This window comes from Panthera uncia (genome assembly GCF_023721935.1).
Source record: "Panthera uncia isolate 11264 chromosome B2 unlocalized genomic scaffold, Puncia_PCG_1.0 HiC_scaffold_25, whole genome shotgun sequence".
Lineage (NCBI taxonomy): Eukaryota > Metazoa > Chordata > Mammalia > Carnivora > Felidae > Panthera > Panthera uncia.
Genome location: NW_026057581.1, coordinates 16,364,142 through 16,381,474, shown reverse-complemented (window position 1 = coordinate 16,381,474; position 17,333 = coordinate 16,364,142). Strand labels below are relative to the sequence as shown.

General features: G+C 42.9%; 1 protein-coding gene across 3 annotated transcripts in view; it reads right to left on the bottom strand.

Moving 5' to 3' along the window:
• NEDD9 (neural precursor cell expressed, developmentally down-regulated 9) overlaps window positions 1-17,333 on the bottom strand; it is a 214,667-nt gene that overhangs the window by 137,721 nt on the left and 59,613 nt on the right. For 2 of the 3 annotated variants that reach the window (XM_049655045.1, XM_049655041.1), the window contains exon 2: window positions 10,167-10,352. In XM_049655045.1, coding sequence (XP_049511002.1) covers window positions 10,167-10,178 — 12 coding nt within the window. In that variant the 5' untranslated portion in view covers window positions 10,179-10,352. The remainder of the gene's footprint in view (window positions 1-10,166; window positions 10,353-17,333) is intronic. The other variant, XM_049655044.1, reaches the window with a different exon arrangement.

Genomic DNA, 17,333 nt, shown 5'->3' with positions numbered 1-17,333 from the left:
CCCTAGGTACACAGGGAGACACAGACACACACATGTGCACACACACACAAATCTAAAAACTCGAAGAGACTGCGGATAATGCTCTCAAGTTTTCAGGCCATATTCTTTATCCTCTTCATTCCTGCCCTCTGTGTATAGTTTTATACATAGTTTTATTCCTAGGTTCTGTAGTAGAGCCTTCTGACTTTATTTTCACTTCAAAAGGCTTTGTGTGAAATCTAATGCCTTGAGTGCACAAGACTGCAGACAGAACTGTGGGGTTGGGAGTGGAAAGGGACAGGGGTAAGATGCTAACCTATCACCCAGCAGGTGAGAGGTGCCACCTAACCTTTCAGCTTCTGGAAGCTGAGTTTTGTAATGAGCTGTCACTGTATTTATCACCTAACAATTACTGCAATTGGATAAGGTGCGAGAAAACCTGGAAAACATTACTCTGTCAACTATTCGGTATCTTTGATGAAGCTGTCTGTGGCAGGGTCCCAGATACAATAGAAAATCGGCACGCGGCCTGTTAAAGTGGTTTAGGTTCTTTCCTTCCCTTTATTCTGCAGGCTGCTTCTGGCTTACAATATGGCAATTGTTCTGTCAATTATTAGAACATCCTGATCTTGACTTTACATATGCTTCCGTCAAAATTGCATGGGGCTGGTTCAGCGACAGTTCAAGAAGAGCAGAGTGAAGCCTGAGCTGTGGCTACGTAACAGTACTGCATGCCCAGGTGGACTCCAGAAGGTGGTGTTTACCTTGAAGAACACATCATGGTCTCAGGTCTCTCAGGTTCATAAAAGGGATTTGGTTGGCGTGCTTAGGGTGGGACCAGCTCATAGCCATCAGATACAATGACAGTAATTTAAAATAATAATTACAACTGGCAGATAGACCAGAAAGCATTGAGACAGTTCTGTCATGAGGAACCAAATTATCACAGGGTTGCCTGGTGTCTACAGAATCAGAAGAAAAGGGCTCTTAATTGATCTTAGAATGTTGCTGTCAATGGCTTGGGCACTCTTGCTCCTAACAGAGATAGTCTCATCAAGGGAACCATAATGCTTTGGCCAACACTGCCAAGACTGTGTCTTCTTTAGGTGCTTCCATGTTGATGGACTGTGCCATCCAGAGGGCCTCTATGACCCTCTGGCTCTTTTTCCTGCTCTTTTGGTTAACCAACTCCTTCATTCACATAGTCTTAATCCAAACAGTTACAATGCAGTTAGTAAGTTTTCTGCTTACTAACTTATAATCACATGTGCATCCTTCTCATTACCGTACCCCCAGATCAGTGGGGCTGAAGTCTGAGATGCTTTTACCCCTTCTATTTTTTTTATATATAAATGGATGGTTTCTTGGCTTCCTTCCACAACTGGCCAATTACGTCCTTTCTGTTTTACTAGGTTTATGCACTTTATGTATGCCTTTCGCTAGTTTAACTCTGAGAGCTGCCTTATTTCCAAGTTCTTTGGAGGTACCTAACAAGCCTGCCTCCATTTCTCTTGCTCACCATGCTGACCATTGATCTGAGTCCAAGCTTTGCCATAAACTATCATGGGATTCAGCAAATCCATTCGTCTCACTGGCTTCATTGTGACTGTTAGTAACGTGGACATAAGGACACAAGTAACGTGGACATCCCAACTCACAAGGATGAAAAATTTTTATAAAAAAGGGGAAGTATTGAGAATGAGGTAAAAAGATTGAAAAATAAAAGCACATGTAATTACATTCTGCACTATTTTTAATACCTTATCTGTGAATCTAGGAAATGTGATTGTGCTTTGGTTAAATGAAGTAATATAATTTGGCACTCACTCTATAAATCTAATTCTATTATTACTGTTATTTATGTATTTTATGTAATAAAATACATTATGTGTAATAATGTTTAGTTTAAATCAGCACCTTAGTTTCCAGCCAAGTGGCATGTATTATTTTTATTTCTTTTCCTTCCCTAAAACTGATGAAAACTAACATAAAGCCTTTAACGACTCAACATCAGAACTCCAGGTGAAAATTTTAAGATTCAGGCAAAAAATCCAGATATACAAACTTTGCGATGATAAAGTCAGACTTAAAAAAATAGGTATGTAACTGAGGGATCAATAGACATTGATATAGATGGTCAGAAGTGTGGCAAAGGTTCTGGGGTGCCTGGGTGGCTCAGTTGGGTAAGCATCTGACTCTTGGTTTTGGCTCAGGTCATGATCTCGCAGTTCATGAGATCGAGCCCCACATTGGGCTTTGTGCTGCCAGTTCAGGGGCCTGCTTGGAATTCTCTCTCTCTTCCTCTCTCTCTTCCCCTCCCCTGCTTGTGCATATGCTTAGTCTCTCTCTCAAAATAAATAAACTTAAAAAAAAGAGAAAGAAATGTGGTTCATCCGGATTCCCACACAGGAGTTCTTTCCACTCGGGTTTTCCACTGTTCTCCAGATAGTGTTTAGAACCTGTCAAAGAGACCATGCCTGCACCCATTTCTTTATCCTCTATTAGGTATTTTCTGGAAGTCTCTGTCTCTTCTCATTTGAACTCAGCCGTGGGGAGGAAATCTTTCAAGACATATCCTCCATGAGCCAACATAATGGTTACAAACCAGGCTGACCCCATCCAGACTTTCTCTCCCTATCAGCTGTCTCCACCCTGTAAGCTATCTTGACAGAATCAAGAACAATATGCAAGGCTTACTAGGTGACTCTTGGCCTCTGAAGAAAGCTTTACAGTGTATTCTGTTTCTATTTTTCTTGACTTTCCGCAAAGTAATTTTATATCCTTAGGAGCCAAGAAGCATTTCCCATAATTAGGGTTTGCTACTGGCGCTTCCTCCTTGAAACATTCATCTGTCCAGCTCTCAGATGGACAGGACTGCATCGGAACTGTGGGTTTTGGAGCAGGGTGGTCGTAGTCCTCCTCACCCTGGAGTCCTGGGTAGAAAGTTCTAGAAACAATGCTCCAACTGTATCTTGAGATTTTATGAGCCTTTTTATACATTAATTGGAACTAATAGGAATGGGCAAGAGGCCTTTTGGCCAGCACTGAATTGAGCTGTCACTGATTGGCTCTGTGTAACTCTGGGTCTCGGTTGCCTCAACTGGAAAACACTCGAAGGCATTGAAAGCAAAGGGGCATCTAAGGACTCTCTGAGACAAACACTATTAGCATCTGTGCACTTGTCAACATTTGTCAGCCATCTCTGGATCAGTGGAATGCTAGTGGACCAATTCTCCACTTTCCTGGCCTGCTTGCTAAAACGTCCCATACCTTTTCTCTTTTTATCTATGCTGCTGGAAAGGAAGGACTCTGAGATGGTGGAGCCACATGGTGGAAGACGCCCAGATGCCTGAGGATAGCTGCCCAGGAGAGCCAGTGACGATCACAGGAGTGAGAACACAACTGTATTGTGCTGCAATGCCAAGGTTATAGGGCTTACTCATTACTGCAGCTCATTGTAATACTAACCTGACTAATGTGTTCTTCCGGCCCTAAAATTCTGTGTAGCTAAAGAATGGCAGAGTACAGGGCTGAGTCAGAAAGAGATGTGAATACAAGAGAGAAGCACTAGATGTAAACCTACTACTTAATTGGATGTTGTACTCAAAGATGCTTCTCTAAGTGAACCAGGGAAAGAGCAAAGGACTCTAGGTAATATTTAAATGTTAGGGGATGCATGGTTCCTCTAGTGTAACGAGGACTCAGTGTGTGTTACAAGGCCCTAGTCAAACCCAGAGGAATACTTTTTAAAAGAAAATAAAGGCAAGTTGTAGGGAACCCTCCTTCATCGATAAGAACACAGAGTAGGTCTAAGGATAGAAGAAGCTCACCAACTCCCGGACTTGTGGTGTTAGTATGGAGACAATGAGCACAGAGCCGTCTTGGACTTCTCGCTGATCGTAATGCTTCTGTTGTGCTACTTCTAGAATTTTTGTTGTTGCCATAGGGAAAGGGACCACTTCTGGGTGGCTGCTGATCATTTGGGAAAAACAGACCGTTTCTCTCATGTTCTCAGTTTAATCCATTTTCAGAATGGATTCCCACAGATAACGCTTTCGTCTTGACTTATTTTTACTGAGTGAAAGTACCATTTTCAAGAAACCCCCAAAGCTTCATATTTTAGAACAAATGAGGCCTCATTCTGTGGGAAAAGAAAGCCACAGAAGACACTGGGAAACCACATGGCCCCATGTTAAATCAGGGGAAGTCTGGTAGGGATGTGAAAGCCCATCTGCGCTCAGGGGTCACTTTCTGTGTTCCAGCTCCTGTTTACTTTCTGGACCCCGGTCAGGTGTCTTTTTGACAGTATAATTTCTGCAGCACAGATGGGCTTTGTGATCCCTAATCAAACACAGAAAGCCTTTAGCAATCCCATCCAGAGGAACTCCATTTACCTTGATTTAGATGAGAAAGTTAAATCTCTGTCCAGACGGAGCTTCTTTGCAGGACACGCAGCTCTTACACCTGCAACTCTGAATATGCTTCCCATTTTCCAGACAAGCTCAGGGGATCTGCATCCCCCAGTAAAATTCCTGTCTGCACTAAATTGCCTTGTAGTAGTGATTTATACCTCAATAAAACTACATCTTGAAAAGGAGAATTGGTTTGATTCTATAGCTGACATAATTTATGCATGTTTTAGCTTTGGAATGCACAGTATTTGTACAAGGGGAGAAGTCTTTGTGATGAGATGTGTACATCTACATCCACAGAACTAAATGACAATGAAGACAGCGGAAATGTCCCCAGGCATCTAAGCACTGAACTCCCATTCTTACTGACACAACACCCACAGCCTCAAGCAGGGGGCCTCAAGATTTTCCAGGTATCAGAAACCCCCATGGGGCTTGCTAAAATTACACATGCCTGGTCTTCACCTTAGACCTCCTGATTTAGATTCACTGTGAATGGGATCCAGGAATCTGTTTTGACAATCTTCACCAGTGATTCTGATCACACCAGAATTTGAGAAACATCACTTCTCAGCCTTTTGGCTAAGATCAAGTGCAGAATTTGAGAAACATTTTCCCTCACGTTAGGAGATCAAATGTCTATTTCTGGTTTGAAATTGGTTACCACCGATTAATTATTTGCTTAAAGAAAGGGAAGGAAACGTACGCTTTTGGAATGCCTTCTTTGTCAAGCATGTGCCCGACACCCTGAAGTGTATTTTTTTCTTTGAATCTTTCCAACAGTCTAACAAAACTGGCTTACTTATCCTCATTTTGCAGAAGAGACATTGGAGATTTGGAGAGGGTAAAGAGTATTAGTAAATAGTGGGGAAGAGAGTTGAACCCAGATCTCTTTGTCTCCAAATAGCATACTTTTCCCATGAAGCCATATACCCTGACCATTCTGCTGGGCATTTTTGATGCACCCAGAATTGGGCCAAGTGTTTTAGGGTTCATAATAGGTCACCATTTAAACTACTGAGAGGTATTATGAGAAATTTCTTAAGAAGATGATGGTAAATCTATTCATTCACATGGGGAACCTCTGCTTCCTTATACTGTAGACACCCAGTGTACCGACCAGAGACTCCACTTGACTGAGCAATCCTCTGTCAGCTCCCAAAGACCGGGTGATTGGCAACTCTCAACTGAGTCTGCCTGAGATTGTCCTCAGCTGAAGAGAGCCTGTTCATGAATATCATGCCTCTTTCCTGGGGGCAGCCTACACCCCATGACTAGTCCTTGCAGGAGTAAAATGGCCTAGTGCCCTTGCTTCAATTCCAAACAACTCTCCACATGCCTGGAGAGTTCTGTGGTCATCCTGGGCCTTGACCATGACTTCACTGCAGTCCCCTTATGCCTAATTCTGCTGCCTTCATTGCTTGTAGGTTTTCCTGAGAGCATCTACCATAAACCCCTGCAGGCCAATCTCCGTCTCTTCAGAGTCTGCTTCTCTTAAGAACGTGACCTGTGATGTTGTTAGATCTAATTTTCCTTGTGGATAAATTATGGTTATGTTCAGGCAGAGTAATGGGCTTAATCGTGTCCCCCTCCAAATTTATACATTCAAGTTCTAGCCCACAGTATCTCAGAATGTGACTATATTTGGTCTTTTAAGACGTGGTTTGGATATAGGGTCTTTAAAAGAGCATTTAAGGTAAAATGTGGGTGGGCCCCAATCCAATATGACTGGTGTCCTTATAACAAGAAGAGATTAGGATGCAGACTCACATGGAGGGAAGACTGTGTGAAGACATAGGGAGAACTTGACCATCGACCATCTGTAAACCAAGAAGAGAAGCCTCAGGAAAACCAGACCTACTGACACCTTGATCTTGGATTTCCAGCCTCCAGAACCATGAGAAAATACATTTCTGTTGTTTAAGCCATCAGTCTACAGTACTTGTTATGGCTAGCCGAGCAGACTAATAAAGGCAGATTTAGAGGTACTTCTTCATTTCAGTCCCTATTCTTTCATCTTCACTCTCAAGAAACAACCTTGGAAATCTGAACAAGTTAAGCTGTCCTTTAAGTGTTGGGACATAAGGTATTCATTCTCAGTACATAAAGTTTTCATATTCCTTAAAATATGTTAGAATAATCAAAATACTATTTTTAAGGGCTGAAAAGAGTATGTGAATTACTCCACCTCATTGCATCTCCCTTTTTGGGACTTTACAAACCTAGGGCAGGTGTAAATGCAGTTTGATGACTATTTTAGACCTGGGGTGAACGTGTATTTAATCGGAAAAAAAGGACAACATTTTCAAGTCCTGTCAATCGATACATTTTGACCATCCATGAACAAATAGTCCACCTGGATTTTTCTTCTTTAGATAAACCACGACAGACCATGTCCAACTGCCAACTTCCTGCCCTAGTATAACGGGGAAGACTGAGGAATGTCAAAAGAAGACGTTTGCAGTTTAAAAGGTTTTTATTGCCAGTGTTCTTGTTTTTCTGAGCCAGCTTCTCTATCATCCCCAGTGGTGCACTGGGAAATATTAACATACCAGCTCTCTGACAGTGAAACAAAACAAAATACCCTGAGTTATAGTCTGCCAGTTTCTGTGGTGTAAACCCCCCCACTATGGCAACTGTTGAGTTACCTACATGAACTCACTGGGACGCATGGACACAGTGGGCTCCAGGAAGCTGGAACTAGCTGCCTCCAGCACATCACTGATTCATGCAGAGACACAAAGGAAGACCGCCCACTGCCCAGCCTCTCTGCAGCTCTCAGCTGGCCCCCCAGGTGTGAGCACAGGCTCTCCACCTTCCCTCCACATTGGTATTTGCAGTCACCTCAGGGCTTGCTTTCACTTGCTGAGCTTTTTGGTAAAGGGCTTGCTTTTAAGAGTATTTATAAGGTTAGCACAGGTTTCCCCGAAGGATGTTTCTGGCCATGACCTCACAGTGTACTCATTGTGGCTCTCCAAACCAGAAAATCACAGCAGAGGGGGTTCAAAAGAGCAACCAAATCTAGTCTGACCCAGATTCCTAGAGGCTCAGTCTCTCAAGGCCTTTTTTACACTCTGCTTGCCCCATCTTCTGCCTCTAGTGATTTCTTTGAGCCGTGTAGACTTTACTTCCTATGTGCCGTAGAACTCTGAGTTTCACTGGAAGCCTCTATTGAGGGTTTAGTATGTGCCAAACATATTTGTAAACAATTTGCATGCTTACTCATCACAACAACCCCTCCCAAAAGGTGTTATTTTCACCCATTTTATAGATGAAGAAACTGACGCACAGAGAGGTTTAATAGTTTGTTAATAGTTTGTCCTACTCCTTATTCGTGACAGGGCTGGGATTCAAATCAGGTGGTATGGCTTCAGATCTGGATCTTTAGCCAGCACCCTGTCCCCCAAAGACCAGTAGGGATATATCTTTAGAAAGCATTGACGACAAGGAATCAATGCTCTTTTTTGCTATTAGGTGATACTAATAATTGCCAAATATTTCCATTCTACCTAGTCTAGTGTGAAGTTACATGTAAGTGTGTATGCGTGTGTGTGTACATGTGTGTAATATTGAAATACAGTTCAATCATAAAAAAAACAAGCAACCCACCCAGAAGTGATGGAATTAAGGATCCAAAAGGACCTTGGACTTTGAACAGATAGTTCTAAAGCAAATTAAAGACTTCAGGTGGTCGAATTATCTGGTTTTCAGATCTAGAATACCAAAAGTTGAGAATCAACATGTATTTGAAATACCACAGTGCTAATGTTCATTGCAGGGACTCAAATGGAATGAAATACTGGCTTGCTTTAGAGAATTGCTAAGTTTTTTTTTTTTTTCATTTCAATTGAGTGAAACTGAGTAGGTCTAAAAAAATGAGGAGAAACTAGTTTTATTTCATTCTTCATTAAGAAATTATTTTTTTTTTATTTAAAAAAATTTTTTTAAGTTTATTTATTTTGAGAGACAGAGAGAGCAGACAAGGGCCAGAGAGAGAATCCCAGGCAGGCTCCATGCTGTCAGCACAGAGCCCGATACGGGGCTCAAACTCACGAACCGTGAAATCATGACCTGAGCTGAAACGAAGAGTTGGACGCTTAACCAACTGAGCCACCCAGGCGCCCCAAGAAATTAATAGTCATGCCTGTGACTTGAGGAATCACAAATAAGTGTAATTTGCTCCAGTTTGAATTCATACAGTAGTCTTCTCTTTATTCATAAAGAATACACGCCAAGACCCCCGGTGGATGCCGGAAAACACAGATAGCACTGAACCCAATATACACTATGCTTTTTCCCATACGTACAGGCCTATGATAAAGTTTAATATCTAAATTACGTACAACAAGAGATTCACAGCAGCAGTAGTAACACAGAACAATTATAATGATATACTGTAATAAAAATTATGTGAATGTGGTCCCTGTCTCTTACTGTCCCTTACTCACTCTTCTTATGATGATGTGAGATGATCAAATGCCTAAGTGAGATGCAGCGAGGTGAATGACATAGGCATTGTGACAGGGGTAACTACTGACTTTCTGATGACACTCAGAAGGAGGGTCATCTGCTTCCAGAATGCATCATCTGCACTTGACCGTGGATAGCTGAAATTATGCAGAGCAAAACCCCGGGTAAGGGGGGGGACTACTGTAATTCAGTTTGGTTGACGCTTCTGAAATGTCCAATTCTGTGACAGAATTCTGTATCATAAGATCTTAGGACTAGAGGGACTTTTAAGAGATCGCTATTTTAAAAACAATTACAGTGATATGGCCATTTGGTTTTTAAAGACTCCCTTGCAAATCCTTTTATTTCTCATCAAAATGTTTTAAAGACACATTTGTCATTTTACTCGACTTCTAGCCTTTCTCCTGCAAATGAAATACGGCGCTTTTTGGATTGAATGACTGCCCAGTTGCCTTCTATTTTGTCTTGATGGTCAGTTCTCCATGTGATACAGACAGCAGATTGTGGATCCCAGCACATCAGGGAATTAACCTTTCTTCCTCTGAGCACACATTGCTTCATGTGCGTTTTCTCATTTAATCCTTAGGACAACCTTCCTGTGTCCATTTTATAAATTCAGAGACAAAGATTAAAAAGAGTCAGGCAATTTGCTCCTGGTCACTCTACTGCTCAGCATAAGAGTCCAGCTGGACAGAAGTCCAGCTCTGCCTGACCCCAGGGCCACTGCATCATGCCATGCTGCCTGCTTCCAAGTCAATGAACAGGGGCATCACACATCACTTCTTCGACTTAATTTCCATAAAACTTTTACGAAGCCTTGGTTAGATGGGCGAATCAACTATTTTAACCCTAACCTCCACCCCAGGCCGAATTGACTTTCTTGTGGAATGACTGTATGGAAAGGGGATGGTTTAGCACTGATGGGCAGAGAGAGAATGGAGGCACCAGAGACCTGGCTAATCTAACCTAGGTGATCAACTTCTGAGTTGTCAGTGAGTGTAACTTTCAGACTTGCTTGGGAACTGGTTATACTAAGGGGAATATTCTGCCTTTATTCCAGAAGACTGCCTCCCTCGAGATTTCTGAGTGGAAGAGGATTTCCTGTGGGCAAAAGATCCATCTCAAAAGTTCACCTAACAGAGCAAAATCCGGTGACCTGAAATTAGCCCTTTAATTCCAAACATAAATTACAATCCTGAGTGAGGATGGAACACCATTTGGATTATTATTTCACAGGAATGAGTCTGAGTTGAACTGGACAAAAAGGAAGTGCATGAAATGTACGTTGATTCCAACACTACTCACCCTTGCCCACATTTTCGCAGGTGCTTCTCTCCGTGAAGCCAAGGAATGTTGGAGTTCCGGATCTTGAAAAGGACAATTCCTGTTTTAGTCTCCTGACCAGCTTCTTTCTTTTCATAACTCTGTTTAAAGAATACACGATATTCTCATGCCAGTGTGTGACATTATGGAATTCACAGCTTCTTGAATCTGAAAAGAAGTTAAAAATGCAAAAATGGGTAAACCTTGGCAGAGGCTGAGACACTTTTTATCACTTAAGGATTGCATCATAGCAGTTGGAAAAGCCAAATCCATACTCCCATGAATGAAATCCATCATTCGTTCATTCATTCATTCATTCAATCACGCAACCAAGGAAAACATTTATGGGACCCTCAGTACGTATTGGCTGGAATTGCAAAAAGGCATAAAATATGATCCTGTCCCCAGTGACCCCACAGTCTAGTAGGACAAACCAAAAATATATAGTTCCGTAAAATGCTACAGTTACTTTGATAGAATATGAAGTGGACCTGGTGAGGGCATAAAGGAGGGAGAAGGGAAACTTGGGGTGGAGTCTTGAGTGATGGGTAGATATTTGCCAGGTGTTTCATATTGGGACAGAATGGTAGAAGTGAGTGAGCCTTCATTGTCCGTCGTCCACAATTTTAGTCCTGCCATTGACTGACATTGACTTCACTTGTTCTTCCACCCCCCCCCCCCACCCACTGCTTCATTATCCCTCTTTATGTTGTTGCTTTTATCATATTGAAGCCACCACATGTCCCTGACTCTACCTCTCATCAACAGCTCGAGAAGGTCACTGCAGCCATATGCTTTTCTTGTTTCCCTAAAATGAGGAAAACTGGCGCTTTGGCAATGTGGCTTTTAAACAGCTTAGATGCAAAGCCCAGAATTTTGTTTTTTTGGGGAAAAAAGTTGACTGGGCTTTTGGTTGGTTAGTAGGGGCCAGATTTTCACTTCCCTTTCATCATCTCACTGCTATAAAGTTCAGTTTGGGGATGGTGTGTGTGTGTGTGTGTGTGTGTGTGTGTGTGTGTGAATGCGTGTGTATCCATATGGACCATAGTTGAAATATATATTCTTAGAAAAGTCCTGATATTTAAACCACATGGGCTACACAGAAATCTCTTTGAGAACCGGGAATCTGAATCTTTGTGAAAGGAAAGTGTTTTTCCTATCAAGGATGAAAAATCAAAACCAAATGGGTGTTTTGAAGTGTGGAGCAGAAAAATAAGGACTGTGTCTAGCACATAGTAGAAGCTTAGCAAACTAATGAATTTATCCAGCTGCCCTTATGGGGAAGGGAAGGCTTCTTAGAACTGCTTTCCAAACAGAGGATAATTGGGAGTTGGTCTCTTTTCACTTCTGCTAGGATGGGAATAGCTTCCTGTAATTTCGGTTTGATAAACACAGTATTTAAAATCTTGGTTAAGATGGGGAAAAGAGAATTTTCCTCTGAGGCGCTCTGCAGTGGCTAGGCAAGAGGACATGGCCCCATGACTCATGTGCACTGCCCGAGCCCATCCATGGTCACCGAAGTATCTGGGCCCCAGATGGTGGAGAAAACCAGCAGTGAGAGTTACTATGTTTCCAGAATTGTCTCCATTTCTCCCTGAAGTATTCCTGCCTTGAGGCATTTTAACTGTACAAGGTGTCTGAGCTTAAAGGCAAGCATTCAGAGCTGATACAGAGGGATCTCATAAATGACAGTATCAGAAGCAATAGGTGAATAGATAGATAGACAGATAGATAGATAGATGATAGATAGACAGATAGATAGATGATAGATAGATATATAGACAGATAGGTGATAGATAGATAGATGATAGATAGATAGATAGATAGTAGACAGATAGATAGATTTCATTAATTCTTTATTGTGAAATATAACACACATACAGAAAACTATATAAAACAAATGTAGAGCTTAATAAATTGTCATAAATTGCCTTCCAGGTTAAGGCACAGCATACTGCCAGGACCCCAGAAATTTTTCAGGTCCTTTTCCCAATACAACCCCTTTCTTTAGAGGCAATACTACCCTAAAACCCATCCCATGGACCTTATGTTGAGCCTTGTGCTTTTAGGCTTCTAGATTTCCTCCAGAAATATTGCTTTCCAAGGAGAGAGGAATCTTTGAGGTCAAGAGGCCGTGTCCACCTGGAACCTATGTCTCCCTTTCTAGACCATTCACCAAGCACTGGGACATTGGGATTCCCTGTCCAAATGATTCTGAGTCCACTTTCTGGCCTCTTCCTCAGGCCCATCTTCCCAAGAGGTGGCCTAGGGGCAAATATGTGCGGGAGGCTGCAGATGAACATACATGGACACAGGGGCCCTTGAGGTATGGGATGGGGCAGACATGGAAGAAGACGGACAGCCTGGGAGTCCGAAGGCCACCTCTTCTTGTGCCACACGTTCCAGTGACAAGCTCTAAGCAGCCCAAGAATCCTAGGGTCCAGCCTGGTCTTCCAGATTGCCATGAAGATGTTATTTGTCAAGGTGGAGGATAAAGCAGCTTTTATTTCATATAGTGTTAGTTTAACTGACTTTAAAATATTTAGGCCTAGGACGATGATCTGTAGTTCTCTATTTAAGCCCCACAAATGTTAGGGGTGATCCTGCTTAAAGGTAACTATCCTGACTATCATGGTAATCCCCTCCTTGCCTTTCTTTAGACTTTACCCCTTAAATTGGCATTCCTATACACTAGAGTCACTTTTGCCTATATTTGAGCTCGGAAAAAATAGATCATACAGTATGTATTCTTTTATGTTAACTGCATCCGCTCAGCATTATGTTCATGGCATTCGTCCATGTTGTTGCCAACAGCTGTAGTCTGTAATTTTTATTGCCATATAGTATTCCAGTGTATAGATACCTATCCATTTTAATGTGGAGGGACAATTGAGTCATCTCCAGTATGAGGCCATTGTGGATAATACTGCTATGTAGACCTTTATCTATTTCTGTTGTCCATATACCTAAGAATGGAATTTTCTGGATGATAGATAGGCGTTTATTTTATTTACTGGAAAACAGAAGCGGTTGTACTAATTTATATTCTCACCAGTGGGGTGTGAGGGACCCCACTGCTCCTGACAATGTTTGGCATTTCTTTTTAGTTTTAACCTTTCCGTACTAGGAATATTTCAGTGTCCTACTCAAAAGTTTCTTTTTCTTTTTCTCCGCAGTGATTTGTTTCTGAAAATACTGAAGTGATTCTAGGAGCTTAGGGTTTCAAACTGAGTGCTAATAACATCAGTAGAGGTATATAATAATACCAATGATATGTGTAGTAATATCCACAGTTTTTATTTGAACTATGGCAGCTAAGAGAAGATCTGTGCCCTTGGAAGATTCACAGCAATGAAATCCAAACCAATAGGGATGGCCCACTTTAAAATAGCACTGATTAGCAGACTGACCCAGGGGCTGAACCAATACACTAGACAGGCAGGTGGTATTGACCTCTTCCTTCCATAGAGGCACACATGTCCCCAGAGCATGCTCTGACAGTTGTGGCAGCACTGGGCACAAATGACCCAGCTGGGGCCAGTTAGGACCACCCTAGAGGAGGAAGTTCAGCTGGGGGAGCCCATCAGCTTGTGGCTCGTTAGCATGTCACATCTGGCAACATCTGTTCCTCCAGGAGGCAGCAATAACCATGTGCTCTGGTCAACAGAAAGCAAGGGACATACACCAGCCTCTTGTGCAGAAATGAGCAGAGCCTCCTCACTGCACACTTTCTTCTTCACCTACTCGCGTCCTTGAGCTTTCTCAAGTCACCTTCTCCTTGCTCATATCCTCAACCTCCTTGCCCCTTTGTCCTTGTAATGCACCCTCCTGGACAAAGCCCAGCTCTGGATATACTCAACTGTTTACTTTCTCTACATCAATCGCCCAGCTGTTGAGCATTGCCGAAAAAAACCACACACCCTGCAGATGGTGCCACTATAAACTTTGGTCACCCATGCCATCTGGGCCCTTGTTACTGTCAGGCAGCCCCTTTCTGTTCCCCCTGGTTTGCTCACCCTCTCATTTCCCCACCTTTCTATTCTAGTAATAGATCCCTTCCTGTAATGATGCAGTGGGTGCATACTCTAGACACAGCTGGCTCTGGTCCATTATGCACAGGACTATTTCAAACTTTTCTCCACTCTCCTCAAGTCCCCGTTTCAGTGCCAGTCCCTCTGCTGAACCCTAGTTCCTACTGAGCTGTAGTTCCACCTCCATTGTCAGCCCCAGCAGGCAGTGTCTTCTCCTGCTTCATGAAGAAAGCTAGAACCACCTCAGGTGAACTCCCTCGACTTCTCTCCTCCTCATCTGCTGATTCATTTTGTATCCAAACTCATCCCTTTCTCCCGCCCGCCTCCTTGTGACAATAAAGGAAGTGTCTCTCCTCTTGTGCCAAAACGTATCTCTCCATCTGGCCTCAATGTCTACCCAGGGACATATCTCTATGTGCCTGACATATCTCTTTCCTGACTTCTTACCAGTAGTTGTCAACTATGCTCACGTCTTTCCCTTAAGGACCAGGTATCAGAGACTTCCTTGTTTGGCCAAGGACATCCAAACAGGGCAATAAGCAATGCTACAGATTGGATTGTGTCCCCCTCCCCTACCTTCCAAATTCATATGTGGAGGAACTAGTCCCCAGTATTTCAGAATGTGACCTTATTTGGAAATGGGGTCATTGAAGATGTAATCAGTTAAAATGAAGCCATGCTCTTTCTGGATCTCACTTTCCTCATCCGGGACAAGAGGAGTTGGTAGATTGTCATTTCTGTGGTGTGCAGAGATTGTCATTCTGTGGTGTGCTCCCAAAATCTGTGGGAGCAGAGGTGGCACATGAGAGAGGGAGATAAGAAGCAAGGGTTCTGAGCTCTGCACTTCTCCTTTGGCCACAGCCATTCCAGTTTTAACTGGTTTCAATTTGGGGCTCTTGGTGATATTTGGCTTAAAAAAAACACTTTGCTGTTTAAAAAATGAAATACAAAATTTAAATCTGCTGGCTCAGGTGATATCTCAGATCCTTTCTCACCACAATAGACTATGATTATAAGATTTTGCAAGTCAAAGCTTATGGGTTCGACAAACGTATTGCACAGATTTTTCTCAAAAAGGCTTGATTTAATGAAATCTACTTCTTGTCAGTAAAAGAGACTTGATAAAAGACTTACTAATGCAATTTAATTTCTAAGCCTTTTAAAGAGGTTCATCTAAAACTTTACACATTAGAAAAGCAATCTTGGGCCACCTGGGGGGCTTAGTAGGTTGAGTGTCTGACTTTGGCTCAGGTCATGATCTCACAGTCCATGAGTTTGAGCCCATATCAGGCTCTGCACTGTCAGCGTGGAGCCTACTTGGAATTCTCCCTCTCTCCCTCTCTGCCCTTCCCGCCATTCTCTCTCTGTCTCTCTCTCTCAAAAAAAAAAAAAAAAAAAAAAAAAAAAAAAAAAAAAAATAGAAAAGCAATCTTATCTTGAGCACCATGTGTTGGAATTTGGGGGTTAAAAATATGCTCACTGCCCACCTGGGGCTGAGCCCTGTGTGCGAACAAGAGCCTGTGCACGAACAGGATGTGCAGCTAATGAGTTCTTGAGGGTAATAACTGTGGCTGCCCCATCTTTGTTTCCCCAGGACCTAGTTCGATATCTGGTGCACAGTAGGTGCTCAGTAAGTATTTGTTGACTGAGGCCATATGCTGAAGTAAACTCCCTGAAGCTCTGTGAGAAGTCTTGGTGATAAAAAACAACAACAACAACAACAACAACAACAAAACAGAACTTCTTTCTAAAGGAAAGAGGGGGTGAGGTGGAATCCACCAAGAGATTAAGAGGGGGCAGTGCTCTTGACCTAGGCCTGGGTAAAATGGCAGGGTTTCTGCTTGTAGGACAGTTACCTGCGGGATGGGGTAAGCACAGCGGAGGAAGGCAGTCCTGTGACTTCCTCAGACCCGTCTGTCTTAAGTTCCTCGTTTCTGGGCCAATAGTTTCATTTCCTATATGGAAGCCAGTGGACCCCCGAGTCTACATTTTTCTTATTTATCCTTGGATGTTTCTCTATGTGGTATCTGAACCTTATATGGAAGGACCTGAAATGGAATCCTTGAGGGGAAAGGACCTGGGGAGCTACTAGCAGAAACCAGGTTCTCCAACCTTCTCTATCTCCCATGCCGCCATATACAGCTGGCGATGTTCATGGTAGGGAGTGCCCTGGAAGTCAGGAGGCCTGGGCCCTAGTCCCCATTGTGTGTGACTTTGGGCAACTTAGCCGTTTCTCTGCCTGTTTCCTCATGTGCAAGATGAAAAGCCATAAAAGTGTGTGCCCTCAATTCCATATGTCATATAGGTTATCACCTGGATATGTAATTGGTCGGACACCAGGAAAGGCATTATTGACCATAAACAGTATCTTTCTCTCTCAGTCTGCATGTCTCAGTCTATCTCTGACCCTGTCACCCTTGGTGATGTTTCCACTTTGCTGTGCCTTTTAGATAAGGCCTTGGAGGTGCCAGTGAGATTGCAGCACTATTTAATTAAAAGGCACAGAAGCTAAGCATTTATCAGTTGTGAACATCAAAGATGTTATGCCTTCACCACCTGGGGAGTATCCTGAGGTCAGGCTTAAGGGCAAACGTGTCAGAAAGACCCTCATCAGGAGACTGGGCAATGCTCCCCCAGAGGAGGAGACCTGGAGAGAGAGGAACAGAGCAGGGGCTAAAACCAGCCGGGTGCCCCTTACATTTCCGCGTAAACGCGATTCTGGAACTGGGACGATGCACTCAGTGGAGCACACTGGCCTTCCACTGTCTGGCTGCTGACAGCACCTGAAATAGAGGCCTCTGGAAACTACGCACTTACTAAGTTGTCTTCCTTGGGAGCTTTATGTCCCTGGGCCATGGAGCCTTTCTGAGATGTTGCTTGCCAGCTGATGGAGGCCTTCTACCGTATTGGGATTCACATAGTTTATTTGGGTAGGTAACTAAGACAGAAAGAGTTAATTAAAACCCTTCATAAAACAGTCCATCAGCCACCTGCTTGCAGAGCAAAAAGTCAGATTCTTTGCTGTGCTTTGGCAGAAAGATTGTGTGCCTCAGCTTGCCCTTGGGCCTCATTCAGGATTCTTTTTTTTTTTTCTTTTTTTTCTTTTTTTTTTTTTAAA